The sequence below is a fragment of the Phycomyces blakesleeanus genome, assembly GCF_001638985.1.
Source record: "Phycomyces blakesleeanus NRRL 1555(-) unplaced genomic scaffold PHYBLscaffold_8, whole genome shotgun sequence".
NCBI lineage: Eukaryota > Fungi > Mucoromycota > Mucoromycetes > Mucorales > Phycomycetaceae > Phycomyces > Phycomyces blakesleeanus.
In genome coordinates, this window is record NW_017265141.1 from 7840 (window position 1) to 19873 (window position 12034).

Here is a 12034-nt window from a genome sequence, read left to right on the forward strand (position 1 = left end):
TGAACACGTTTCTCTTTCTTGGCCCAGTAGAATCCATCCCACCGCCACTGCCACCAAGCTGAGATCCTCCACTTTGTTCACCAAAACTATTGGTATCCGATCGATTGCTGGTAGTCTGGAATAGAACTCTCTTATCATCATCATTTGTGTCCAGGCGGTGAACATCGCCAGCAGCCACAGCATTTTCTTTGATGCGTTGGACGTCTTTTGAAGGCATGCATTGGATAGGCAAGAATTTGAAAAGGGGTTTAAAGGCCTTGTCGTAAAGCGCCAGCGAGAAACAACCGGCGACAAGCAGAATGATCATCACAACCAATTGACCGATGGCTTTGTTTCCACGGACAGCGAAAAGTCCAATCATAGTAATTTGCCAGGTGAACATTCCAATGTAAACGTGACGGATTGCACGAGGGAAACCGCGTCCTCCGGTCTCATAGGGTCTTTCGTAAACGTGCATAAACTGATACAGTAATACGAAATAATGAAAACAGAAGAAAAGTAGTACGAATGGAAGAATCAGAGGAGCGATTGTTGAATACTCAATACCTAAATTCATGTATATATGTATATATGTATATATGTAACACAGATAATTAGCCACAATGTGTGCATACGTTCATGTGTGTGTATGTGTGTGTATGTTTTTGTTAAAAAGAATCCCTTGTGAAACGTACACAACAGAGTTGCATACATCTTCCAATATATAAAAGGATAGAAAATAATTTACCCAGTACAAAGATGACAGAATGAGTTGGGATCAAAGTACCCAAGTTTACGGTAGGACACTGTCGTTTTTGATGGTATATATCACGGGGAGTTGTGTTGAAGATTGGCATGACAAAAGAGAGGATATATGGAACAAGCTGCAATAGATTTTGAGCGGCCGAGTTGGTTGCTTGAAGCATGACATATGTAATGAAGAAAGTGGATGCCCTGGGAAGCTTTTCGGCCAAAAGATTGATAATACTGGCAGGGTTCTTGGTAAGATCCGGCAAGACATTAAAAATACCACCGGCAACAGTAGACACCAATACAACATCAACAAACTTGATATATTTATAAAATATAAAGATGTAGGAAGAACTTCATTAGCTTCAAAATTAAATATATACATTGTGGCTCGCCGAAGAAAAAAAAAGAGTTTGATAGAGGATCGAACTTTGTTATTGTTATCACCATTATTACGGCTACTATATATTTTATTATTAGTGTGGTTTCTTACCTGGAAGAAGAAGAATTTGTGTAGTACTGAAAGCTCAACAAATGATTTTCTAGGAATACCTTCTAGTTTGGAAAGCACTATACACCAAAATAAAGAAACCGATTAAACCCTGCCTAGTAATATCGATGAATACATGTCTGTATTACTTACTTGAAAATATAATTGGAACAAGGGCAACTAGAATAGCCAGAGCAGCGGCAGGAAGAATACCCTGAATAATACCAACAACAGTAGGCCCGAGATCTTGGACAGCTTCAAGAAAAGGGAGCAGTTTTGACAAAGACTCCAAAGTAGAGATACCCTGTACAAACACAACTACATGGATATATAATTTGTTAGTTATTATACTTCATATTATTTAAGCAAAAAGAACATGTCTAACAAAATTGTTTCGCATAAACACATGCTTTATCCCTATATAATTGCATATATAACTATTATATATTTCTATTGATTTATAGTTCTTTATTTTTCTTCCTTCCTTTTTTTTTTACCTGGAATGGCCCAAAAGATGATAATAACCGTAGTGAATGAAAGACTGAACATGCGACGCAAAAGACGAGAAAATGACTGAATGTTCATGTTTTCCCAAATGATATCGGTGGGAGCAATTTCGATGTACCGAGGTGCCATCTGGAGTTCTTTGCTGTGAATGAGGGTCTGGGCTGCCATGTGAGCTGCGATCTGTTGATTGAATTCGATAAAGGCTGAACTGAGACATTCGTAGTTGGTGGCCAGATGCTGTTTCTCGAGGATCTTTTTGTTCAACGACTGGATTTCTTCGTGATAATAGTCAATAGAATCAACCTTGCGACCGACAAAGGGCAGTCCGATTGGCAGGGAAGATACACGATGTGTTGGACGGAGTTCTTGAGGAATAAGCACTTCTGTGTCGCTACCATTCTCTGGTTGAATTCCTTTCTTGTTGTTGTACTTGTAAGTAGAAAGGATCGTCTTTGTAATTGCAGTTTCAAGACTGTGAACTTTCTTATCACGATCCTCGACATCGTCCGGTAAATCTTTCAAGTCTCTGTGATAGAATTATTTAACACGCATATACATATTTGTATATTTATATATTTATATGTATGCATAAAAATACATGCTTGATATATATGTATAAATCATAACTAGTATTTTTTTTTACCTGTTGATCCAAATACGGCGGACACCACCTGGGAATCGATTGAATATTCTTGCAAGATCTTCTATGTTGTGAACATCTTTAGGAATCGAAGGTACAAACAAAGATCGTGCAACGACAGACTCGGCGAATTCGGGGCTCATAAGATATTCGCGTCTTAAAACCAAATAAGCTCTTGTTTCACGGAAGGTATAGTAAATTAGACCGACTGTTTATATATAAATATAAATAGGTAATTAAAATTTTAATATTTGGTAATGATATTAAAGAAAAGAATAAATAAATAGAGCTGTTAATATAATAGGTACATTTTATTATTATAATGATATAGTCTTTTTTTTTTGGTTGTTGTGATAATATATATATATGTATATGTATATGTATTGATTTTTGATTTTTGATTATTATCACTTTATGGGATGGCTATTATTTGTCTTACCTGTAAAGAAGAATGCTAATATGACATGTGCCCAGGTACGAGGTACATCGGACACATTACCGATTGTCAAAAGATTGAGGCCTTCCGATTTCAATTGACCGATTACATTGATAGGTATAAGGATTGGTACCATGAATAAGGTGGCGATTGAGAAAATGACGATTCCCATTCGAAGGAATTTGAGGACCATAAATCTATCAAGACCCATACAACGTATGAGTTCTTTGTCTGACGTATATAATAAGGTCGGTATCCAAAGAAAGTAGCCGTCTGGAAGAGGTGGTGGTTGTTTTCTAGATGAAAATGAAGATTTGGATAAAATAAAAATCAATATGTATATAGATATAATTTGGATAGTGAAGATCAAACGATAGGCCGAGGTGATCAAATGATTACTATTATCTTTAAAAAAGAAGATCCCCACCCTTTAGGAACAACATAAGATCTCGGTGTGTAGGTTTGTCTTCGTCTGGTTCGTAGAATGTTGAATACTGCAAAGAAGCCTGCACCCAACGCGGCATTAAACCAGAGGGCGGATGTGAAGGTACTCACTGAAGAGTCAGCACTGATAAAAAAGTTGTATTATTAAAGATGTTTTACATTATTTCAATATTGAAAAATGAAAGGGGGAGGGGGAGAAAGGAGAGAGTCTTGATCTGTTCTCAATTATGTGCTTAATACGTGTGGATATCTTACGTCAACTCTTCTTCTGCCGATGTGGACATAGATTAATAGAGGGTATCCAGGTATCTTTTGTCTTATGAAAGATGGGGTAAAACTAAAAGACGTATTTATTTTACAGAATATTAAAAATAATAGTAAATGAATTGAAAGGAGTAAAGAAGAGGAAGCAAAAAATTAAAATAAAATAAAATAAAATAAATGTCTGTTTATGGAGATGATAAAAAAAAATAACAAAAACTCAGTTTAATTTATACTGCAAGGTTTGCACTCATTAGCTTTCTTATTGGTGTAATTTCAACGTCACCAGAACTCGATCGATCTTGCCTTCTTTGTACATTTTTTTATACTTTATATTATATTGTAGTGTACATATTTATATATATATAGAGCAACCATCTTTCTCTCTTTGTCATGACAACGACTTAAAGTTGTTCTTGATTTAACCTTTTTTTCTTCTTTCTTATGATATTATTAAATTCAATTGCCATGGTAACAGATCAATTTCTTAAAATTGATTTTTCATTTTTATTTTTTTTGTGTGCCATCTTATACACTTTTCGTTGGTTTAACTTCTTGGCACCAACATAATCGGTTATCGGGATTGTTAAACATCATGCACGCCAAAAAAAAGGAACGGATAGCTTGAAACATATACAAGTGTGTATGTTAGCGCTGTAAATAATTATCAGCAATAATAAACTAACTATGTATATTTAAATTAAATGGTTCTGAATTTTCTAATTTTTATTCTTTAATTTTTTTGGCCTAGAAATATATTTAATTTGTTTAACAAGAGTAAGGACAAGGAGACCTGAGCAAGTTTGGAAATGGGGGATCTACAGGGTAAGGTAGATGTGTATAATAATATTTTATGTACTGAATATCAACCTTGTACTGACTTTATCTTATTATGGACTTCTTGCTCGATCTTTGTATCTTATTTTTATTCTTTGATTGCTTTTGAGTATTTGAGAGCTGAAGATCTTTGTAAAAGAAAAAGAGAAAAGTGACACCAGAAAGAAGTTTGTGATACAAAAGCCTATTGTAGCACATATCCTACATCCACATCCACATACAAAAAGAAAGAAAGAAAGATCCGTCTACATACACTTTTTTTTTTATATTATTTTTTGTGTGTTTGGTGTATTTTGATCACAACAAGAAAATTTCTCGAGTAAGTGTTTTGACCGAAACCTTATTGTGTAAATTGTACTTCTGGTTAGACTATTCTTCCCTTTTCTTTCCTTTCTCTCTCTCTATATATTGTATTATAAAATAGTATAAAAAGAAGGAAAAAAAAACCTCATTTTACTACACTGAAATCAAGTCTAACGAGATCCAGTATTGAAAAGAAGTTAAAATAATGACGATTTTCTTGATTTGCTTCACTTTACCAAGCCTGTAATTAATTAATTAATTCTCGCTTTTGTTTAGTTTATTATTATTATTATTATTTTGTTGGGGTGTTATTTGGTGTCTATGAATTTATTTTATATATATGAGAATCTTGTTTTATAATAAGAACTGCTAGATATCGTCAGATTCGGCATCAACCAAATCGAATAAATACACATATACAAAAGACTGGGTCTATCCAAGATGGTTTGTTGTACAGGGTATCAACTTTTATTTTATTTTATATACGTGTGTGTATTCATTTGATTTGTATCTATTATATATATTTATCTATTAAATCAAATAGAAGAGATCGATCGATATCATGTATATACAATGTATCAACTAAAAAGAAGAAGACAAAGAAGAAAAATCAAGAGCTACAAGAGAATACAGATCTAGTATATATAGTCTAAAAATTAGTAGTAATGACGATAGAGAGAGCGAGAGAGAGAAAGTAAAATCAGATCAAGATTGATGTTTTTTTTTAGTTCTCAAGCTGTAAAGACAGTTCGCTATATGAGTAGTATATATATATATTTAAAAAAATAGTTAGCGAATCGTGCCATAGAAATCGTATTTAATGTAATGTAATGCAATAGGTGTACACTGTTGTAACCTTTGATCTATTATATGTTACCTTGCATGATGCTCCCAGTAATCGCGTTGTGCTTGTGCGTGCTTGAGCAATGTGTCATTCGACTGGGTACCATGGGATTTTTTATTTGAATCCAAACGCTCGGCAGTATAGTCTCCTGCTTGTATTCGAATGTCTAGTGCTGTTTCTCTAGGCATTTTCAATTGAGCCTGTTGAATTAACTTGTTTTCCCAAAAAATAAAGAATTGTGCATAAGTTTAAGCTTATTTTGTTTTTGTCTTTTTTTCCCTAAAAAGTAAAAATAGGTATTGTAATATTTATATTTACATTTAGCAGTAGATCCATTTCGTCGAACACTTGCTTGTGAATGTCTTTTAATACGTTCAGTTCATTTTCTACCTAACAAGCGAGTACCCAAAGTAAATATGTATATATTTAAGACCAGGCATTAGTGCTATAAATAAATATATGTTTTTGTATAAATATTTACCTCTGGGTGCAGCTTCCCCAGGCGATCTACATGAGTCTTTAATAGGTTCTGTTTGTCAAGTAGTCCATCCATTTGATTTACTGTCTCTTGACCAAATGCTGGTACAGCTCTAGAAGTAGCCTGGAATGGATTGTTACCAGGTTCAAAATCCATTTGTAGTGGTTGTATTGATCCTGGTCCGGGTGGCAAGACAGATCGAAAACAAGAGCGAGAATTTGATATCAATTCTTGTACTTTACGACTAATGTTGGAGTTGTTGTCTTTGAGACCAATTGAATTAAATCCAGGCATTGGACTAGCTGATTCACAAATTGCCTGTTGTTTTGTTTTGGATTAATTATTTGTTGTGGTTGTGTTGTAGAAAAGACAGGAGATGGTTAAGGGTGGATGTAAGCCATCGACAAATAATAATAATATATACATATAAAGGAGAAAACACTTATTGCCTAAATGCCTAATAATAAAATTTAACTTTTTTTTTCTACTTCTTCTTTACTTACTTGATAGCCTTCTTCGTAATAATAGTAATCATTATCATGGCCTTCATCTTCCAAGTCAATTGAGCTCTTTACACTCTGGCCACTGCTATTCGAAGAAAATGTATTAAAAAGTCCCGGAGTATTGGATCGGTAACTCGTTGTCGTACTTGGGGAAGATACTGTGGCGGATACTGAAGATGGGAATGTATAAGATGGCGAGTTTTCTAGTAGTACGGTGCTACTATCGATGCTATTCTTGTTGCTGCTTTTGTTGGTGTCGGTGGTGGTAGTGTTGGTGTCGGCATAGTGATACGTTGGCCAATGGTCTGTTTCGGTCGAGATGAAATTCTTATCACTTTGGTGATGCTTTTGTAGTAAAAAACTTAACAAATCATCTTGCTTTGCTGAATTTGTATCACGGTAACATTGATTTGACTACATGTGTAGTGTGTTTGTGGTTTTTATAAGATACATTCATGATTGAGCCGAAATAGTACATATATTTTAAAAGAACACCAAAAAAAAAATGAAACCACATTATCAGCCTCAACTAACACGATTCCCCTCTCTTTCTCTCTCTAGATATTAAATACATATACATATATATATATCTAGTCATACCTCTGAATAGCTTTCTGGATTTGGGGAGTAAGAATCAAGTGAGACCTTCTGTAAATGATATATATATATATAATTATCAATGCTTAGTTATATCCCTCATATTTTGAGTCTCCTTCATCTACCCCTTTGTCTTTTACTACTATTACTACAGCTATTATTATTATTATTATCATTATTATTATCATTTACCGTTTCACTTGTTGACCATGTATTCAGGCTGTAATTGGATGTCTCTGATGGAGCTTTAAAATACATAGATAAAATAAAAAATAAAAAGAATAAGAATAAGAATAAGAATAAGAAGAAGAAACGGGTATAAGATAAACATTGTCCCGGAAGCTGTGCTAACTTTTAAATTTACTGTAAAAAAGCATGCTCTAATCACTCAAAGGAAATAAGACTGATAAACGAAATAAAATCATAAAAATAAAAAAAATAAAGTATAGGGATATGTATACTTTTTTGACTACCTGGATATTGACTAGACGGGGCTGTTAATGGCGAGCTAGTGGAGAGACTTCTGCCGTATGATTCCGTGTCACAGAAATGAGAATCAATGATACTCATTGATGGTGTACGGGAAGGCAGGGATCGGCTGATTATACTCGGTGGTTCTTGAATTCCCTGATTGTGCTCCCTATTGTTTGTCTTGGCGCCTTGAATTTCCAAACCGTGCTGCTTTGTACCACTCTGGCCAGACATTGTGGTCGCGGTTGCGGCTGGGATTCCTGTGGACGTGGATGTGGATATGGATATGGATGTAATTGCCGCGATTGTGGCTGTGGCTGATGGTAGAGGAGAAGACGCGCGTGATCGGATGTCTCCGTAGCTCAAAAGCTTTCGAAGGCCGAGAATACTGTTGGGGCGTGTAAAGGATCGAGATCGAACTAACTTTTGGTTTTCATCGTCTGTCAGCGGTTCTTGGGTATCGAATGATTCGGATGAATATCTCAATCGTTGCTCGCACAATAATACTTTTATATATAGATGTATATATTCGAGACAATTTGTTTGTGAGATAAAGACAGAGAGGTATAGAAGCAAATAATCAAGTAAGATTCAAGTATGTTTAGCGGTATTGAATAAGTAAGTATATATATAATATCTTACAGTTGTTCCAGAAAACACTCTCAAAGTCTGAAGGCTTGCCCTCTTTTCTTTTTTCGTTCACGTTCTGGTCGGTTTTTGAGCTGGATTTTTTGTGTATAGGACTCAGATGGAGTCTGCTACTCACATGGAATCTGAACCCTCGGACATCTGCCTGAACAAGGGCTACAATCAAAGGCTCTGATCCAGTATTCTTTGACAGAAATCCGGTCTCTAGCACATCATCACAATCCACATACACCACCACCATTCGACTCTATTAAACCGCAAGACAATTAATCAATCAAACGAACAAATAAATGAATAAATGAATTAAAGAATAAAACTTGCCTTGTACTTTGTACTATTGTAACTGTCAGGATCATGCAGTGTAGTATAAATACTTCTATCTGTCCAGGTACACTCATAGGCTATCCTTTGTTCGTCTACACAAATGATAATAATAATAGTAATAATCAAAATAAAGGCAAACAGGAATCAGCTCAACCGATAGAAAGAAAAGGCAAATAGGAGATGTTGAGATGTTGAGACGGAGAGACTGCTCTATATGTATATAGAGAATTCACTCGTTTGTGTGTATTTCTTACGACAGCTTTTTGAAATGGCTTGTGTTCTTTGGCAGGCTGTCAAGAAGTCATTCTTTCTTTGAATCAATGCTTTTGTGGTTTCTGGAGTCAAGTTGTGATCTTTGGGAGAAATTGGAGTGTATAAACGAGCTCCTTTGTAGAAATAAGCTTCTAGAGACGGCAATGTAGAAAATGGTGCATTATCCTTGGATTGTGGACTCAGAGGACGAAGCAAAAAGGATCCTTGTAAATCTTAATAAAACAACATATGAGACTCTTTATTTCTTCTTCTCTTGTTCCTGACTTTTTATATATACATTCTATAAGACTGTACCATGAACACCTTCAAATAGTTCAACCTGTCCAATGTCAAGCCACGCTTTGAATTTCAGTGATCCATCCTTTCGTGTAGCTTTATCAGATGATCTGTGACCTGCTGATTTTGACGTTGATAGTTCTTCGTCCTTCAGAACATGACAAAGATCCGATCCTTTTAGATGAGAAGGTCTAGTTGCAACCAGTAGTTTATCGGTAAACAAGAAGAATGTGACAGATCTGAAAGGTTTATTTGTATCCCTGTGGATTTCGACTGCATCCAAATGAGCCACCAAAGAACGATGCTGACTAATAAGAGAGCACTAGAAACCATTTTTTTGCTTGTTTAATTTATTTACTTCTTTGTAGTAAAGCTTGGCTTACTGGGGAATCCTTGATGGAAGTGTACAAGGAAAGAGACATTGTAGCTAGCTTTGTAGGAACATCGTCTTTCATTGTTGCGATTCGGCTAGATATCGAACATGCATTGGTCAGATCTTCGCACTCTTTTGTTTCAGAATCTGTGTGCTTCAGAATTTCTACAAAAATAATAATAGATATGTAAGCCAACTATTTTATTGAGATTTATCTTTTATATATTGATATAAAGCAATAAACCACCACCTCTTGCAGATATTCAAGAATAACTTTAATTATTGTGTAGAGCTGAAAGGAGTTTTTCTTTATAAAAAAATGTGTACCTTTCAACATCATAGTGTAACGGCCGATTCTTTGGACTGGCTCGACAAGAATATCCTGAAGACTACGACGTCTAAAGCCTGGATGTTCTTTAGCAGTAGTCAAGAATTTCTTGTATCTTTGGTTGGATCTGACTTCCTTGACATGCAGTTTCTGTGCTTCTTTTTGATCCATTAGATACTTTCGGTAACATTCAAAATTTGCCATCTTTAAAAGATACCGAAAATCCAAGTAGAGATTATATGCATACACACATACAGACAGACAAATTCATGTATATATATATATATATATATATACGAGGTCTGATTAGTAATAGAAAAAAAAAGCCATCCAGTAGAAATATTGTGCCATTTTTCTTCCTCTTTCTTCTTTTTCAAGTTTATATTATATATATATATATCCACCTTACATGGTTTGCACAAATGAATCCGAACGAAAGCTGGCTTGGATTTGCTTGCCACAATTCCAAGTCTGATAGGAATTTTTGATTAGCCGTCAAAACTGATTCGATGTTGAGAAATATTTTAGCAAGCTTGAATTGGTTGAGAATTGGCTGGGTATTAGTGTGTGGTGTGGTAGTCTTTAACGGTTTAAGAACAATATCGACCAAGGTTTTTAATGAGTCAACGTAAGATTGTTCGGTATCGATGAATTCATTTATTCTACATTCACGCAATTCTTTATCCAAAGGAACCTATATGTAAATGTATATGCATATATACATATATGAATTTATGTATGTATTTGGTAATTGAAATTAGTACAGACAATAACAACAACACCAAAAAGCATATGGTATCTTGAAACAATTTCTTATTTAGCTTGGTTGCATATTTCTTACAGATGAATCCTTTATTAGTTTACTAGATATATCAATAGAGTCACTGTCGTAGCCTCCGTCAATAGATCCCATATTCTCGTCGCCAAAGGAAGAACCGACAATAGTGAGGAATTGCTGTAGTTGTCTTTCTTGGTCTTTAATGAAGTCAGGAATTTTAGTTAGTGTACACAAAGGCTTCTTTATTAGATATACATATATATATTTGTATGTATGTATGCATGCATGTATTCATTTACTTATTATTTGTTATTATTCCTTTAACACACTCCCATAGAAACTTACCATGACTTCTCTCTTTCTCAGGTACAATTAAATCTAGCGTCTGACACTGTACAGATAAAGAAACAAAATATACATAATAAGTATCTGGATGTGACACTTAAACAAGATGTGTACGACCTATACATTTGTGCTTCTGTTATATATTGGCTTTCTTACAAGTGGCATTTTTGTGGATTCTGGCTGTATTCTGGAGTTGGCTTCTTGTTCAAACTCTGCCAATTCTTTGGTGACATCGTGTTCTTTTATTAACTTCCAGCTGTGAGTATATCCCAACTGCTTGAGATTTGATCTTGTAGTCTAAATAGAATATACAATTTCGAATAATTATTTAATTATTTAAAATTGTTTGCCCAAGAAAAAAGAAGAAAAAAGAAGAAGTATATAGATATATTTACTTTATATCTATTAACTAACCTTTAATTCAACCATGAAGAATAAGATGATGATGTGTATGTTTTAGTGTGAGTGTGACTGAAAGTGGTATATTGAAGGGTCTTTGAAAGGAGTTGCGGTAGTAGAAAAAGGGAAAAGAGAAAAGAAAAGAAAGAAATGAAGAATAATATCAATGACAATAACGACAATGCTGATAATAATAGAAGACGTATTTATTTATTTATTTTTATAGATTACACATACAAAAAAATGAATGATAGAAACAAGCAAGAATACTGCCTATTGAAGAATGTTTGTTTTTGTTTCTTAAAGGTGAATCTAGTGTAACAGACATTGGCTCATCACACAGCCGGTCAGGACAGAATGTAGAGAGAGATACGTCTGTGAGTTAGTGCGTGTGTGTGTGTAAGGGAGTGAGGCTTGAAATAGCGTGTTACTCTATTGAAACACTGAAATTAAATTAAAGAAGAAATGATATAAGAAAAATGCACCCAGAAAGTATTCAATATATTGGTACACATGCCCATGTCCACCTATAAAATAAAATACAGTATTTTATAATATATACTTGAGTGCATTATTCAATTCATGCCTGTTTTATTCTTATTTTATGTATACATTTTTGGAGAATTAATCAAAATTCAATCATTCAATCAATTCATACATTATGAATTTATCAGGATATTTATTTATGAATATGTTGTATTCATTAGCTATTGGTAATTAGAGTGCATTTTTCATTATCTATAATTATAT

General features: G+C 34.3%; 2 protein-coding genes across 2 annotated transcripts; both read right to left on the reverse strand.

Moving 5' to 3' along the window:
• Positions 1-226: 226 nt before the first annotated feature.
• Positions 227-3372, reverse strand: PHYBLDRAFT_10461 (hypothetical protein; the record flags this gene model as incomplete). The annotated part of the gene is made up of 8 exons (XM_018427852.1): positions 227-546; positions 728-1046; positions 1223-1299; positions 1373-1537; positions 1717-2252; positions 2370-2574; positions 2806-3098; positions 3230-3372. Coding segments are annotated over 8 exons (2058 nt in total), but the record flags the coding sequence as incomplete, so codon positions are not given.
• Positions 3373-8766: 5394 nt separating this feature from the next.
• PHYBLDRAFT_67724 (hypothetical protein) lies at positions 8767-9966 on the reverse strand (the record flags this gene model as incomplete). Its single annotated transcript, XM_018441842.1, has 4 exons — positions 8767-8997; positions 9080-9383; positions 9445-9599; positions 9762-9966. Coding segments are annotated over 4 exons (895 nt in total), but the record flags the coding sequence as incomplete, so codon positions are not given.
• Between the last annotated feature and the right edge of the window lie 2068 nt (positions 9967-12034).